The 18,712-nt window shown below is 39.5% G+C and overlaps 1 protein-coding gene across 1 annotated transcript in view; it reads left to right on the top strand.

Annotated features, from left to right (window-relative positions):
- Positions 1-8,252, top strand: part of gbe1a (glucan (1,4-alpha-), branching enzyme 1a) — a 251,831-nt gene extending 243,579 nt beyond the window's left edge. The window contains exon 16 of the mRNA XM_056466954.1: positions 7,602-8,252. Within this exon, the coding sequence (XP_056322929.1) occupies positions 7,602-7,664 (63 nt within the window). The 3' untranslated portion in view covers positions 7,665-8,252. The remainder of the gene's footprint in view (positions 1-7,601) is intronic.
- The last annotated feature ends 10,460 nt before the right edge of the window (positions 8,253-18,712 follow it).

Consider the following 18,712-nt stretch of genomic DNA (forward strand, 5'->3'; position numbering starts at 1 on the left):
GTTCCTGCTGCTACATCTGCAAAGTCTCACTCTCACCAAGGCAGCTTCGATCAAAAACTAATTCCTGAAACACTTTACACCTCTCAGCGCTTGCTCCCATTCTCCTCGCTCTCTGTATTCTGCTGTCTGTTATCCCTGCTAGACAGATTAGCTTAGCTAGTCAGCAGCACATGTTTTGTTTTGGTTGCTGGTGTGCAGTTTTGATCTCACCAGGCAGTTAAACTAGCTTAGCGAGACAAATTTTGATCATTCATCTTGAAAGGCTTTACTTTTTCGACTAGCTTCAACACGATTTTCAACCCTCCTGTTGATTTCAGCCAATTCCTTTGTGTCGAATGTTTTTGAAGAAATGTTGGAGATATTTACAGCATGCTAGCATTCAAGCTAAATATCACTTCAGGTTTGTGTAGAAAAAAAAACAATTGCTTAATTCCTTGATCAGCTAATTAAAAACCCTGCTCCTAAAAACCTATATTAATGCTAAATACTTTCTTAACATATAGATACAGTAGATTGTTGAATTTTGAGGAAAAGATTATATATAAACTTACCGTAGAAACATTTTAGAAATGACTAATTAAATTTAGCTTCCAGATTAAGCCTTAAATAACTGTAGCTGTGAGGAAAGGCAGTCTGGAGGTGTAGATGAGCTTGCCTTCATCATGTTTCTGCTGTGTCTCCCTGTATTAGCATGAGTCCTGATTCAGCAACCCTTAATGAATCACATCAACGCCTTTACATTTCCGATGTTAACGTCGGCACGCTCTGCATTCTAGCCTAGGGCACAAACCAAGATTTGAATAAAACATACAGTTTGATCTAGTTTTTAAGAAATGTTTTAGAAGTAGGAAGTGAAAAAAATGTTATTCTACCCTCCCTTACATTAAAAAGAGGTAATTATTGATCAGATTAACCATGAAATAAAGCAGAATTTATGCATTCACTACACAAGTTTTAATGATCAAGGGATAAATAATTTCCTTCCTAGTTTAACCACCACTTAAACGGAGATGAAAAAGACATAAAAAGGAATAGTTTGCTCAAAAATTTATATTCTGTCAGCCTTTACTCACCATCATGTCATTCCAAGCCAGTATATCACTGAAGACTTCTTTCTTCTGTGGAACATAAAACGTCAAATTAAAGGCTATGCTGTTCTCTGTAATTATTTTTGAAAAGGACACAAAAGCACCATAAAAGTACACCATATGACTTTCGAGCTATATTTTATAGCCATTCACAAATGAGCGTTGAATTGAATTTATGAACTTAATCAGTCACTCTTTTGTAAACTGAAACAGTCTGACCTAAAATAACAGCTGCTTCATGAATCATTCACACCAGTTTTGAAAACTAAATCAAGTGATTTGTTGATCCTACTTTAAACTACTTGTTCAGACACTGTTATTTATTTTATGGAGTGCGTTTATATGCAGGTTTGGTTAAATTAAAAAAAACATACATTTGAAAAAAGGTTAAAATGCTCTGAGTATGTTTGAATGCTGCTGTTCAAACCTTGGTACAAACAAAGGGCTCTATTTTAACAATCTAAAGCACACGGCTGTTTCAGAAGGTTGTTTCTGAATCCAGTTTTGCTATTTTAAGGATGGAAAAATCTGGCCTGTGCCCTGTCGCACATTCTAACAGGGTTGTGCTTATTCTCTTAATGAGTTATTGGTGTGTTTTGAGCATAATGTGCATTAAACCAATTAGAGTCTTCCCTTCCCTTTAAGAGCCAGTTGCGTCACACCATGGCAGATTTACTATTTACACGGCAGACTTTGTAAGTGGAGAAACTGAAAGCTTCACTAGCGAGAAAACAGTTACACAGACCATCAGCAGTGCAATGATATAGAACAAGCCTCCTCCATTCGGCCTCTTTACTTTCCCTTTACTTTGCTGTACTCCTTTACTTTCGTGGAGTAAGGAAACTGTGTTATATGTACTTCACTGAAGACATCCATTAGCCTACATATTTAATTTTTTGATTAGTTTCAAAACTATCTGTAAAATCAGTTCTAATTTTCAGCAAACGGATAAATGAACAATAATAATGAAGTTTGGTAAAAAAAAAAAAAAAGCACATATACCCATATGTGGTTATATCCAAACACACGTCCTGTTCTTATGCCCCACAGTCACGCATAAGTCTCCAAAACCCGACAGGTGGACAAATCTAAACTTGTTTTTATTAAAAGAAATACAAATATGCATATAATAAATAATACTGCTAATAATAATAGCATTATACAAATGCAAATTGTCATGAATGAACTGAAAAAAGGCATGAAGAAAGCATGGAGCCAGTGGTTTTTATATTTATATATAAAATATTTTTTGTATCATTTTAATCCTTTAATTTTTTTCATTTGTAAAGATATTTGTGTGTTGCTGATATCCTGTGTATATTAAGCAATGTGTATGTGTTTTGGACCCGCATAGAAGCATAACTTACACAATCTGCGCTGGACTATAGACCTGGTCAATGCCGCAGTCTATTTAAGTTCCTAAAATAGCAATGCGCCAACATTGTGCCTTAACACACCTCCTTTGTAGACCGGCACACCCATGAGTCCACAAAGTGGCACAAATGGATTTGCTATTTAAACAATGTGGCACAAAACATGGAAATTAGGGTTGTGCTGGTCTGAAAATAGCAACAAATCGCACCATACAGATCTTGTGCCTTATTGCGCCGGGTGTATGATAGGGTCCAAAGGGACAGAGACCACTCAAACCTTGTTTGGTTTGGTTGAATGTCACTAAAGTTCATTTTCCCTCATGGTGCAGTTCATTTTGGCAGGTGTGATTACAACTTTTGGATGGAAATTATTTATCAAATCAATTTTTTAAAAAATCATTTATTGCTCTTGGTCTGCACAAAATGACCCCAACCACATGTAAAAGTACCCTTAGATCAATCTCAGATAAACTCTGGCATGGTTCAATTGAGAGTGTGTTCACTAAGGCAGGTTTGATTTGATTAAAATAATTTGAATAAGTGGGCACATTGTGTCCACACTGGTTTTGTTAGATTAAAGAAAAAAAACTGATGTAATTGCTCTGTTAGTGCAGATAATTTAAATAAGTGTACACGCTGCATTCTGAACTGGTGCACAACCAACCAAGAGGACCAATAACTCTGAAAAGATGACAGATGAGTCTTGGTCTGCTCTGGTACCGTTTAACTGAGATTGTGTTCGTACTTGACTGTGATTACTCCACTAGTGCAGTGCATTTGATCAAGTGTGAACGCTGTAATCTGAACCACACAAGCAGAACAAAGCAGCTAAAAAGATGTGTCTCAATCTCCTTCCGAACGAACAACGAATCATACCAAATACTCAACAGTGAAACGATCAGTGGCGGTGCTTATTATCATCTTAAATCTTCTCTTCATCTTCATTTTGCTGGAGTAGTGCCAGTCACATGAGGTCTCCTTTTCTGTCCTGCTTCCCTAAGGACCGCTGTACCTGAAGATAGCGTTTTCTTTTAAATGTCAGTGATGGATTAGCCAGCTGGTCAGGGGTCACTGACGGCCATGTAGTTTGTAATGGCCTGAGTTGCATGATTACCGGTGCTGATGAGCCGACTGAAAGATGGTTATGCCAGGAATCAATGAGCCTGTTAATACCGTTTTGGCTCAAAGTGCCTTTTAAGAGATCCGGCTAATCGCAGCAGGCATTTTAATTGAGCAAGATATTAACGCCAGTGTAACTCAGACGGTGCTCTGACAAAAACATTCGTTCAAAGGCAGACAACCCTGCTGGTCTGTGCGTGACTCCGGTCAGAAAGTGAGATTTTATTGCTTTCTTTTCTTGTCTCGCATCTCAAGCTTTCCAAAGGTGAGCTTCAGTTCAGTCCTCCTCTTGGAGTTGATCTACAGTCTCTGTAGGCGTTCCGCTAACATCAAACCTGAATGTAAACAAAAGAATATTAGCTTCTTTTTTTACTCTTTCTGCTTCCCACAATCACATCCGCCAAGAGTTCTTGAGTTAAATCATCTTGCATCTTATAAAGTGATTTTACCAGTTTTTTCCCTATCTGATTGTTTACGTAATTTGACCTGAAGAAACACCCAAAACAAACTTTGAAGTGGGTACCCACTTGTGGAAAGCTTAGAGAAGATTTTAGTCAAAACTGAGTATATAAGAATTTGTGTTTATCAGAAGAGCTGGAGCAATTTTCAACCTCCATTCTATTAAATAAACAGTTTCCTGTTTCCAAATTGCATCAGTGACATCTAGTGGTCAACAGCATAACTGTTCATGTACACGACTGGGCTCTGAGATTAACTTCAATGACTTCAATCAATAGTTGCTGCTGTGTCTGTTTCATAATGAAATCTGATGTAAATCTCAGAAGACAGAGATGCACAATTCTTGATGCCTTTTAATATAATCCGATGCAGCAGGCCTTTACAGTAATATAGATCCTGAGGTTTCAAGCCGTAGGGGTCTGTAATGGTACTGCAGGGGGTTAGTGAAGAACTTGCAGGGATTTCTTAATTTTTCATGACATTTCTAACTATCTGAGTGAGCACAGTAACTGATAATGTTGTAATGATAGTTACTGATCTTAGTGAAAGTTATTCTGAAGCTGAGTTCTTTATTCTTAATGGATGTAGAGATGGAGCAAGAACATCATATTATATGGTGAAATATTATATCAAACTGAGTTTTAAGCCTGACTTATAATAACATAAATTTTGTTGAAGTTTGTTTGCAGAACATAGCTTTTTAAAGTTATTTTTTATAATGTTTGTTTATTATTGTACTATTATTAATTTATTTATATACAGATACAAACTGTGCTTTTGACAAAACTTTTTTATTTCAAATAACAAAAATATTTTATGGTTTCAGTTTTAAAGTCTGCATGAAATCAAAATGTAAACAAAGTTTATTTTACTATCGCATATTGGTATTATAAAAGGGAACTTTGTAAAAAAATTTTTTACTTAATTCGCTTAAAAAAATTTGTTTGGCTGATTTTTAATCAAAAATAGTCCTTTTCTAATGACATCAGTTTGACGGCTTGGGCGAATTATGCTTAGCCACAGCCTTCAAATTATTAGTTTGCTGTGAGAGAAAGATGAGAGGAGGAGCTAAAAAATAAAAGCCCCGCCCCTATTCCATTCCAGTTAGAAATACTTCATCATACTGAAAAGAAAGTCTGTAGCAACTTTCAAATCACCTAGCATTGAATAATGCTGATATACACTACCAGTTAAAAGTTTGGGGTCAGTTTTTTTTTTTTTAGGAAAATTATTCTGTTCATCATTTATTAAATGTAATTTTTTTATTATTATTTATAATTTTAAAGTATTAATATAAATTTATTTATATATTTTATTTATATATTAAATATTTATATTGTTAAATTTAAATATAAAAAAAAGAATGAAATTAATGAATGTGTTTCCCAGTATTGGGTTGCGGCTGAAAGGGCATCCGCTGCGTAAAACATATGCTGGATAAGTTGGCGGTTCATTCCACTGTGACGACCACTGATTAATAAAAGGACCAAGCTGAATGAATGAATGAACAAATTGGAGTGATTTCTTAAGGATCATGTAACTGAAGACTGGAGTAATGAAGTTGAAAAGTCATCTTTAAAATCACTGGAATAAATTATTCATTTAAATTATAAACTGCTTTTGAACAGTTATTTTATAGTGCAATAATATTTCACAATTTTACAATTTGTACTGTATTTTTAAATTAAATAAATGCAGCCTTGAGCTTATTCAAAACATTTAAAAATCTTACTGACCCCAAACTTTTGACCGGTAGTGTATAGTGTACTTTGCTTTTAGAATTATTAGTTATTATTATTATTATTATAAAATATTATTAATGTTTAGTATTATTGACCATATTATAATATAATTACTTAATTACAGAAACTGTGCATGACATGCCATACAACTCAACAAACTCAACCCTATTTTGGCTTAAACAATAAAACTCAGAGAAAACACTCAGAGCAGCGACTCTTGTGGAATCACACACAGACTCTGACATCTCATTTCCAGAGGCTTCAGTGGGAACACAGTGAAGCTTGTGGTGTTAAAACCGTGATTTTCTGTTTGTAGTCGTGGCGGTGTGTTTCTGGCACTCACGCTGGGCGCGCGGGTCCAGTTCCAGCAGGTGAGCGCAGGCCCAGTTAATAACGCGCACGTCTGCTCCCTGTGGAAATCAACCAGAACCTGACCTACAAGAGTGACTGTTTCCTCTCCCTACACACTATGTTTTATTCATAAGAACTTTTCGCTAGATATATTCTCCGCTTTCCTTTTTTTTTTCTCCTCTGAGAGAAACAAGTCTTTCTTGTCGGTATGTAGACACCCGGACCCAATCACTTCTCGGGTCCCGTCGGACTGATCCCAGACCTGTAGTCTCATGTCCTGCTGTATGAAGAGAGGTCAAAGAACAGTGATTTCGCTAATAAAAACTGTATTGCGAGGTGCTCCCAGGTTACATAAAGAATTGTTTTCACTCAGCAGATTAGAGCTCCTTTTAACAGCGCAATAACTTGCTTTCAAGCTTTTTCTCCCAAGAGAAATATTGTTTTGACTTTTTAAGCTCAATATAGCTGTGCCTTTCTCTTTTTGTTTTTTAATATGGCAGGTTTATTAGGGCAGATGTAATGTTCAATATTTGAATACACGCTTTAGTTTATTCTTGGCAGTTGCTCTTGGAGACCAAAAAATAATGACTATTGTGCAGTTTTGTTTTGATTTACAGAAGATATGAAGGATATTTTATATTACAAAAAACTTTTCAGACATGTTTAGATGAATAATAATTTTATCATATTTTATTTGTCATATTAAAAGTCTCTAATAAAGGGATAGTTCATCCAAAACTGAACATTAACTGTTAATTTTACATTCACGGTGCAAATTGAAATCTTTATACTTTTTCGATATCCTTCAAACCAGGTTTTACCCATATGCCATATTTTTCCTTTATACTGCATATTTTAAGTACCGATCAGAATATGGGGTGGTTCATTCCGCTGTGGCGACCACCGATAAGTAGGGCCACATGGAATCTGTGCGCGCAGAATTCTGCAGATTTTAGCCCATCATTGATTCTGTTTATTTATTTGTGTACATGTGAGTAAATTTATATTTCTTCAGTTTTTTTTATTAATTACAGTAATATTAGTGACTAAAATGAAAATGTTTATATGATTTATTTACAATACAATACAGTAATATTTTCTGTCTTTTAGTAGATATATTATATATATATAGTAGAGAGACTTGCTTTGTTTACCAAATAAAGTGGATCTAATTGGATTTACATTGTAAACATTAAATAAAAGTTTAAAAGGTATTACTTTTTATTTCATATATAAAGGTTTTGGCTATGATACTGCCAAAATAATTCCTCATAAATCCGCAGATTTTTACACAATTCTGTGCAGAAATAGCAAAAAATGTCCGCAGATTCCGTTTGGTCCTACTGATAAGCCAGGGACTAAGCTTAGGGATAGTGAGTATTTGATATGGAGACCAAAATGGGATGTTCTGTTTTTGACCCATATATAAATATGAATGAGCGTGAATGAATTTTTTTCTCTCTTTCTAGATCTACATTCCTTGCAGAACTGCTCTGATCTTGGCAAATGAGGACACTGATTTCAGACACTGAAGACCGTGCGCATGAATGGACATGGATCTTGCATCATATCCCTGAATATTGTGCAACCCTACATCAGATAACATTCACTATAACAAATGTTTTTATTTCCACATACGATAATGGTACCCCCATTATATATGATTATGATTTCTGAAATATGATTCCAGTACAGCATATCTGATCCTGTAAAATAATTATCATCTAATTTCTTTAAAGAGATACATAAACCAAAAATGAAAATTAGCTGTTAATTCAATCACCCTCAGTCCATCCAAGATGTAGGTGACTTTTCTTTAGTAGAGTATAAAAGACGATTTTTAGTTAAAGCTGTGGTTCTTAGTGATTCATGAAATGCAAACTCAAGAATTAGGCTGTGGGGATCAACAAAACATTCAGTCAAAACAAAATTATTACACTTTGCTCCTGACACAGAAAACAGAGGTCATATATGTAGCACAATTTTTTTTTCTGTGCATTATTACAATTATTCCACAGCCAAGTACTGGAATTGTAAACAATTTTTACACATTGTGTGGGTGAACATGTAAAATGTAACAAGCTTAAAAGGAGGCTGTACCAGCAAAACAAGTAAACATATTTTAGAGCATAGAATTGTTATGAAGCGGACAGGAGACAGAGGTAAGGAAACGTTAGGGTGTTTATTAAATGACAACAAGGAGCACATGAAGGATAGCCAGGAGGATCAGGAACGATGTTGGGGTCTTTTCCTCCGTGGCTGGGTAACAGGAATACACGAGGATGGACAGCACACACCAGATACAGCTGACAGAGGATGACACAGACTTGGAAGGACTGGAAGACAGGACGATTCGGGTGGACCAGGAAGACTAGGAGGAATACAAAGAGAACAGGTAAGTAAAGCGTTTGTTTTAGCTGAGGATGACTACGCTGAGTGGTCGCTCAGTTGTCCGCTTTCGTCGAGACGAGCCCGGACAATGAGCGACTGGAGTGCTGTGCTTTTATCTGGTGCTCGTGAATGTGATGCAGCTGTGTGCTCATTAGAAGTCAGGTGATGGTGATCTTCGTGAGTGGGGATCGTGAGAGCCTGACCAATCCGTGACAGTACCCCCCTCCCCAGGGCCCGCTCCTGAGGGCCGACACCTCCGACGCCGTGGTGGTCTCCCTCTGCCTCTAGGCGCTGGGAACTCAGGGTGGCTCTCATGAAACTCCACCATGAGACTAGGATCGAGAATATCAGCTCTGGGAACCCATGTCCTTTCTTCGGGGCCGTACCCTTCCCAGTCCACCAGGTACTCCAACTGGCCACCACGACGTCGGGAACGCAAGATCTCCTTCACTGCGTAGACGGCTCCTTCTTCTAGGAGCAGTGGAGGAGGGGGTTCCTCTTCGTGGTCAGGCTCTGTGGAGGGAAGAACAGGATCGTGATAGGGTTTCAGGAGTGATACGTGGAATGTAGGGTGAATACGGTAGTGAGAGGGTAATTGTAGTTTGTAGGTGACGGGGTTAACCTGTTCCACGATGGTGAAGGGACCAACAAATCGGGGACTTAACTTGCGAGAGGGCAGTCGCATGCGTATGTCCCGGGTGGATAGCCACACCTTTTGTCCGGGTGTGTATCTGGGTTCTTCAGACCTTCTTCTATCGGCGGTTACCTTGCTTCGACGGACTGCCCTCTGCAGATGTTGATGAGCCTCGTCCCAGACTCTCTCGCTCTCCCGGAACCAGTGATCCACTGCGGGGACATCAGATGGTTCGCCATCCCAGGGAAAGAGCGGTGGTTGGAAGCCCAGGACGCACTGGAATGGCGTGAGTCCGGTGGAGGGTTGCCGCAGTGAATTTTGGGCATATTCTGCCCAGCCCAAATACTGGCTCCAGGAGCTCTGGTGACCACTGCAGAAGGTCCTCAGGAACCGTCCCACCTCCTGAATCTTCCTCTCTGTCTGCCCGTTGGTTTGGGGATGATATCCAGAAGAGAGGCTGACGGCCACACCTAGGAGCTTGAAGAAGGCTTTCCATAGACGTGAGATGAACTGTGGACCTCTGTCCGACACAATATCTTCTGGAATACCAAATGACCTGAAGACTTGATTAAAGATATTGTCGGCTGTTTCAAAGGCTGTGGGAAGACCTTTCAGAGGGATTAGTTTGACAAACTTTGAGAATCTATCTACGATGACTAGAATACAGGTATTACCTTCTGACGAGGGGAGGTCAGTGATAAAGTCCACTCCTAGGTGTGACCAGGGACGGTTCGGAATCGGCAAGGGATGGAGCTTTCCAGCGGGTAGATGACGTGGGCTCTTGGATTGGGCACAGTCCTTACAGCCCTGAACATATTGCCTCACATCCCTTGCCATGTTTGGCCACCAGAATCGTTGGGATACTAGCGAGAGAGTATTGTTGATCCCTGGATGTCCAGTGCCTAGCGAGGTATGTAAGGAGTGGATCAGATCTACCCGGTGTTCAGGTGGTATGAACTGCCGATGAGGAGGGCATCCCGGCGGAGCAGGGGCTTCCGGAGTGGCAACGACTGGAGGAGCGTTCCAGGTGATCGGACAAATGGAGATGTGTTCGGGAAGAATCTTCGTTGGGAGTTCTTCATGATCGTGATGCTCGTGTAAACGAGAGAGAGCGTCTGCTCTTAGATTCTTGGGTCCTGGACGATAGGAAATGGAGAAATCAAAACGTGAGAAGAAAAGTGACCATCTGGCTTGACGTGGACATAGTCTCTTGGCCTCTTTGATATATTGGAGGTTTTTGTGATCTGTGATCACCTGGAACGGATGTTTGGCTCCCTCCAACCAGTGACGCCACTCCTCCAAGGCTAGCTTGATTGCTAGAAGCTCCCTGTCTCCTATGCTGTAATTCTGCTCCGCCGGGCTCAACTTCCGAGAGAAATAGGCACAGGGATGCAGTCGGGGCGGTGTATCATGATGTTGGGATAATACTGCCCCGACGCCGGTGGTGGATGCGTCCACTTCCACCACGAAAGGAAGATTTGGGTCAGGATGAGTCAGGAGTGGGGCCCTTGTGAACTCCTTCTTAAGAAGGCGGAAGGCTGCGGCTGCTTCTTTGGTCCACTCCAGTCCTTTGGGTTTACCCTTGAGGAGATTAGTGAGAGGTGATGTAATCCTGCTGTAGTCCTTGATAAACCGTCTATAAAAGTTAGCAAACCCAAGAAACCTCTGGAGCTCCTTAATGGAAGTGGGTTCTGACCAGGATAGAACAGCCTCAATTTTCTTCCCATCCATACGTATACCGGTTTGGTCAATGATGTATCCCAAGAAATGAATCGACTTCTGGTGGAATGAGCATTTCTCCGCTTTGAGGTAGAGGTGATGTTCTCTCAATGTGTGTAGGACCTCCGCAACGTGTTGGCGATGTTCGGCCTCACTCCGGGAGTAAATGAGGATGTCATCTATGTACACTATTACAAAGTGGTGAAGAAACTCCCGGAGGACTTCATGAATGAAGTTTTGGAATACGGAGGGGGCGTTGACCAGACCGTAAGGCATGACCTCATATTCATAGTGGCCAGTAGGGGTCACGAATGCTGTCTTCCATTGGTCCCCCTCACGTATTCTTATCAGATTATACGCGCTGCGGAGGTCCAATTTAGTGAAGACTTTAGCTTCTCGGAGCTGTTCCAAAGCGGCTGGTACCAGAGGAAGGGGATATCGGTATTTTACTGTACCGTTATTTAGGACCCTGTAGTCGATGCATGGACGCAGCCCTCCGTCCTTCTTGGCCACAAAGAAGAAGCTTGAGGCGGCTGGTGATTTTGAGTGACGTATGTACCCCTGACTCAGAGCCTCCCTTATGTAATCTTCCATTGCCTGATTCTCTGGAAGCGAGAGCGGGTAGATCCTACCTCTTGGCAACTGGGCATCTGGAACTAGGTCGATCGCGCAGTCCCATGGCCGATGCGGCGGTAGCTGGGAAGCTCTCTTGGGGCAGAAGACATCATGAAAGGAGCTGTACTCCTTAGGAATGTGGATAGACTGCTTCTCAGGAGGACTCTCGACCGATGTTGTAAACAAAGAAATGGGGTTCCGACCTTGAAGAGGGAGATTTGGAAAACAGGTAGGTGTACATCCAGATCCCCATTTCTTTATCTCTCCTGTGCCCCAAGAGATGATGGGATCGTGCTTCACCAGCCACGGGCGCCCTAGAATGATGTCCATATTTGCACCCTCCAGAACCAGAAATTGAATCCTCTCTTGATGTAACAACCCCACTTGAAGAAGGATGTCTTCGCATTGTCGATGGATACGGGTCGAAGATCGAGTGCACTGGGTTATCGGTTGTATCTGGTATATATGCGAGGACGCCTCAGTACGTAGGTGGAGTTGACGACAGAGGGATTGGGAGATGAAGTTCCCTGCTGACCCGGAGTCGATGAGGGCTGTGACAAGGAGAGAAATAGAGGCAGTAGTTATTTGTACGGTGGTAGTAAGTGGTTTACATTGTTCAATATTCGTACTGAATACACTCACTGAAGTCCGAATGGGACGAAGGGGACACTCCATACGGGTGTGTCCACTGACACCGCAGTATAGACACAGACCCCGGGTCAGCCTCCTCTGTCGTTCCGCTGATGTCAGTCTTCCAGACTCTATTATCATGGGTTCTGGTTCTGGAGAGGCTGTTGACTCAGGCGATTGGAGGAGTGCAGACGAGGGGGTGATGGTGTCCTGTTGATAGGAACGGAGACGATCGGAACATCGGAGAGAATGTTGGATGAATCTCTCCAGACCCATAGTATCATCTAATGTGGCCAGCTGGATTCGGAGAGTGGGTTCCAAGCCGAGCCGGTACGTGGTCAACAACGATCTCTCATTCCATCCACTTGCAGCTGCTAGAGTGCGAAACCGGAGAGCATATTCCTGTGTAGATAGAGTACCTTGCTTTAGATGATACAGCTGCTCTCCAGCGGCTACTTCCCCATCAGAACGTCCAAACACCTCTTTGAAATACTCCGTGAAGGTAGTGATGGAATTCATGACCGGCCCGGCTTGGTTCCAGATCGTCTCAGCCCATTTAAGTGCAGGCCCAGAGAGTAGTGATACGATGTAGGCGATCTTTGACTTATCTGTGGGATATAGAGAAGGTTGCATTTCGAATATGAGGGAACATTGTAACAGAAAACCATTGCACTCCCCCGCTCCGCCTGAGTAGGGCGCTGGTCGGGCCATGGGACTGGAAGGAAGGGCCGAAGAAGAAACTGTGGAGGCGGAAGTGCTCGGTGCTGGTGGTGCGTTGGAAAGTGGAGCTGGTGGCTGTAGAATCCGCTTCAACTGGTCCACCAGCTCTTGAAAGTGATCGGGGGTGCTCATGTTGTCGTCGTTATTGGTCCGGGCTTCTGTTATGAAGCGGACAGGAGACAGAGGTAAGGAAACGTTAGGGTGTTTATTAAATGACAACAAGGAGCACATGAAGGATAGCCAGGAGGATCAGGAACGATGTTGGGGTCTTTTCCTCCGTGGCTGGGTAACAGGAATACACGAGGATGGACAGCACACACCAGATACAGCTGACAGAGGATGACACAGACTTGGAAGGACTGGAAGACAGGACGATTCGGGTGGACCAGGAAGACTAGGAGGAATACAAAGAGAACAGGTAAGTAAAGCGTTTGTTTTAGCTGAGGATGACTACGCTGAGTGGTCGCTCAGTTGTCCGCTTTCGTCGAGACGAGCCCGGACAATGAGCGACTGGAGTGCTGTGCTTTTATCTGGTGCTCGTGAATGTGATGCAGCTGTGTGCTCATTAGAAGTCAGGTGATGGTGATCTTCGTGAGTGGGGATCGTGAGAGCCTGACCAATCCGTGACAAGAATCAACCTTAAAATGTGATGTTTTTGAGTGTCTGTAGAAATAGATAAGAGGGTTAGTTCACCCAAAATCAAAACTCAAAGAAGCATTTTGTGCAAAAAAAAAAAAAAAACTGTAAAAATTACTTTTTTTTTTGTTTTGCCAATGTCTTCTCTTTCTCACCAGGTCATCAGATGCACATTTACTATGGGCTGTACAATGAATTGCCATTAAATTCAGTAGCGCAACACACAAACATTGTATTGCCAATAGTAAATGTGTTTTTGGTTCCTTTTTGGACTTTGAACATCTCAGGACCATTGTTGTTATTTGAGGATGAGAGAGCTCTAGGATTTCATCTAAAATATCTTATTTTGTGTTCTGAGAATAAACAGGGTTTTGAACGACATGAAGGTGAGTAATTAAAGCAAAATTTTCCTTTTTTTCACCAACTAAATGGATTATTTCAATTGTAATGAACTATATAGAGTCAATATTAAAAATAAACTTAAACCGCACAATGCATCAAATCCCCTACTAATACTTCAGAGGATTTTAGTCTATTTACTTTAACAAGTAAGACCACAGAGTCTTTTTCCCATATGGGTTTACATCATTTTCCACTGTAGAGTTACCATGGTTTATGCATGTGTTCAGGTATACTGTATGCAGCTAATTTATAAATAACTAGTAGGTGTGTGCTATATTTATAATCTGTTATCATTTCAGAGTTGTTTTAATGATGTGCGAGCTGACTAACTTTGCAAACAAAATAAAATAATGCCAAAAGTACAGAGATTCCATAAAGAATTAACTGAAGCCGATTAGAATGCAGTTAGAATTTATATTTCATTAAAATGAGGAGAGCCATAAATATCAGAGTATAGACTTCTGAACTCTGAAATAAAAGTAATACTAATAGTAAAAAATAATTTCACACAAGCAAAAGGGGGCAGTTTTCCTGCATGCAATTATCAACTGGTAGTTTTTTTTTATATAGTACCAGAACTGTGTAAAAATAAGTTTATTGGTAGTCCACCCAAAACTGAAAATTTAAAAGACCTTTAAAAGTTTCTTTTTTTCCTGTTGAATAAAAAAGAAGATATTTTTGAAGAATGTTATAAACCGGTAACCAGTATTGGGTAAGTTACTTTAAAAAAGTCATAGATTTCAAATTACTGACTACTGGAAAACTGTAATCTGATTACATTACTAATTATTTGTATAAACTAATTAAATGTATAAAGTAATCCGATTACTAATTACTGCACTTTGAAGTTACTTTTATAACATATAAAATATACCTATAAAATACAAAATAAAACTGCAGCTTTCGGTAATTTACGATTCACTGAAAAACATTACAATGGGATGATCACAGCAGCTTGACATATTCAAAAGACTTAAAGAGTTTGCCCAAAGCTTAAAATTCTTTCATGATTCACTTGTTCCAAACCTGTTTGTCTTTTTTTAACACAAAAGAAAACATGAAGAAAACTGGATACCTGTAACCATGACATCCATAGTATGCAAAAGCACTGCAATGTTTGGGTGTTCTGTCTTTGTCTGAGGTAATTAGTCTACTGAAATGTGTATATTCCATACAAAGCATGAAGCTGATTGGTCAGTTCTTGTCATGTTATGTGGTTTTCAACTGGTGCGCCTGGAAACTTTGAGCACACAAAATATGCACTCCGAATATGTATGCGCTAGCCATGCGCCTTTATTGGAAATAACGAACTTGTGCATGCAAAAGATGCGATATGTGAACGCCCCCATAAGCAGCTACGCTTTTCTTCACATTCAGAACATACCTTCACTCCCGATCCTGCACAAAAATTCAATTTAGCCTGTTTAGGCTGAGTTGAACCACCATGTTTTTGGGCACCAGTGTCCTCCTTGGTGACGAGTATTGTCGAGTATTGACGAGTATAGAATTCTATCTATTCAAGTGCTTGAACAAGTTGCTGGTCGAGTTAAAAGCAGTCAAAAGTTCTTTAGAGACTGGACATCTGCATTTTACAGCAATATTTTTGTTTTTACACTCAATTAAATCGACCACTCTCGTCAGCAACCATTCTCCAGCGATTTTAAAAGAGCATGTTAATTAACTGACGTTAAGTAAGTAACGCATTAACATTGACTTTAATTATAATTATAATGCATAAATGTTAAATGTAATTCGCTACATTACTGCGTTCCCCAACTGTGGAACACGTTACACCCAATTCTGCTGGTAACTACTGACTTCCATAGTAGGAAAAACAAACACTGGAAGTCAATGGTTACCAGTTTCCAACAGAATTTTTTTTTTTAATAGTGTTCAACAGAAAAGGGTTTGGTACAAATGAAGGGTAAGTAAATGATGACATTTTTCATTTTTGAGTGAACTATCCCTTTAAGATCTGATGTGATGTGTGGGTGAAATACTGAGAGTGTGTATAATTTAATAGCTCACCTCATGAAAATCAATTGCATTGATATTACTAACCAATAAACAGAGTTTGGCACCCACCAGAGCTTACACTTCTCATTTACGGTACACTTCGCATCAGATTTATATATATTTTTTGATAGAATAGAAAAAAGAAATTCAAAAGTGTGGATTTATTTCCAAAAAACGACTGATGATCAAGCTAAATGTAAAGTGTGTGTCAAGTAAATCACATACAAGAAGGCTATAATGAGCAATTACTGAATGTACAGAATTTTGGCAGCCATTCATTTTATCAATTGCCAGTGGCTACTGTTTCAGCTTTTTTTATGTTCTACTGAAAAAAAGTCACCCACATCTTGTATGGCTTGAAGGCAAGTAAATTAACAGCAAATTTTCACCTTTTTTAACTATCCCTTTAAGGCCCTTTCCATTTTTTATCTATATATAATTTGTTAGATAAGTGATGAAAATGATCATTCATGAAGGTTGTCGTTATTTCAGAGGTTAATGCATTACAGAAGCACAGAGAGCTTTTAATGGGCTGTTGTTAACATTCACTCTAGATGCATTCTGATTGGACATTGCTTGTGTTATGACATCAGCAAGGTCATTTTGCCCCCCCTCTTTCTCTCCATGTCTCTATTCATCCCACTTTCCCTCTTCCTCCTCATAACCTTACTCTGTCTTCACTTAGCCTTAAATGCCTCCAATCCGCGATTCTGATTTAGTGCGCCATTAAAAAGTTTTACAGCACCGGGTGACATCATGGGCCAGTCAGATGTGTTAATAAATATGAATCTCCAGGGCCTCTCTAGTGAAAATCTCTCCAAGGAAGAAGAATTCCCTTGGAAGCATCCCTTGGGTGTGAGGTTTCATCATCTGCTCTGACACAACAGGAGACGAAATTCCCACCTAATTACTCTAATTAACACTTTTTCCCCCCTCTTAATGCATTTAATTAAATTGCCTCGGTCTAATCTGTGGCAGCACTTTAATTTTACCAGAGCTCTCCAGGTCCAAGCTTTGAAACACTAATAAGACAGTATATCAATATTAAAGACATTCCTGTCCTTAAAGTGGAGTATATAGGCTCCAATAACAGCATCCAGACGGGTGAAAAGTAAAATAACATTTGGGGGGTGGGGTGGGGGGTTGACATGTGACTGCATTACAATCAGTTGTGTGGAGGTGATCCTTTAAAATTTTTCTAAAATGAAGTGTTATGTGCATCAGCCTCTTAGACTTACTCAAATTCCTAACAAAAACAGTGTGTGAGAATCACAACTATTTTTATGAATATTATGAATTACTTTGATCATTCAGGACTGTAATTCCATTTCCATACTTTATAGTCATGATTTCAGCACAATTTGCCTGTAGACTGTATTAAAAGTAATAATAATATTTTAAATGTTCAGTGTCTTTGTAAAGCTTCAATGTATCATCAGAAGCCAAGGTTATTAATTCTGTTTTGCTTTTATGTTTTTATCCACCTTGCTAATATGCTGCACTCACTAAATTTGGATTAGTGAATGTGTGACTGATTTTAGATGCGACCTTTGTGTTTATTATAACAATTGTGCAAAAAAATTACACAAATGACTTCCGGCAAGATACTACAGTGAACATAAGATGGACACTTTGCTATCCTCTTGCTGGAGAAAAGTTTGCGTTATTGAATACTAGGCTACTGCATGTGTTAAGTGAATGATGAGAAATGTGACATCTCTCCAACAACATCGATCTCTCTATATCTTTTTCTTTGTTTGGTTGTGTTTTAAAAGTTTTAAAAGATATACTTTTTTTGACATGAAACCTACAAAGTTACTCTTTATAAGGAGATTCACTGGCTGAATCGTTCGGTCAGTTGATTCGTTCACAGCGTTGATTCATTCAGGACTGTCATGCTGTGTGCTAGCGCTTGCTCGGGAATCAACAGATTCAACGAAAAAAATAAGGTAAATAAACTGTACGTAACATATTAACGTATATATTGTCTAATTATCTGCAATTAAAAATAATATAACAAACTTGATTGCATTTTTAACTAACTAAACGTATGTTAAGTACAGTTATCTTCAAACAGGCTTGTTGCACATTTCCTAACACATTTCATTTCACATGTGTGTTTTACAAAAAGGAACATTGATGTTTTGGGGGGTTTGGAATCCAAAATATAGATTCGCTGTCTAGAAACAATTGTTTCAGCGCCATTGTCTACTCTAGCTCATGATCACTCACTCGCAGTGTTTTTGTCGACTTCTTTTTCTCTCAGTGACAGAATGACGAACTCCTCCTTAAAGACCTCCGCATGTTTCTCAGAAGCATTTAAAGCTGTAATTATCCATGAAAATACTCCTGTAAGTAAAATACAATATCTACACTTCTGACAAACGTGTGTATATGTGTACTAATATTCTGGGAGCCTGCACTTGACCGCTGTGTTTATGCTTGAATTTCATAAATCCAGCGAGTGAACAGCGCCCCCTAGAGTGAATTTCAAAAAATGTGTGAACTTAACATGTCTAATGGAAAATAACACCGATGGTGTTTGTTTGGTCTTCTCTCTGGAGATTGGATTTTGTTGGCCGACATTAAAATCACGCTTCATGCCACACTAATTAATGTCAGCTATGTAATTAACACTCAAATGTGTGTGGTAGACCTTCAAGCAATATATTACAGGTTAATTACAAGTTACCTCATAATATTATTCCTCAGAGCTGAGTTGTAAATACACGTTTGAAGACAGATATTCATGTTCAAGCCTTTACTATGAGGCAAACAGATATTCAGACTTTCGTATTTTATTGAAATTGTGCACAA

This window comes from Danio aesculapii, chromosome 10 (genome assembly GCF_903798145.1).
Source record: "Danio aesculapii chromosome 10, fDanAes4.1, whole genome shotgun sequence".
Lineage (NCBI taxonomy): Eukaryota > Metazoa > Chordata > Actinopteri > Cypriniformes > Danionidae > Danio > Danio aesculapii.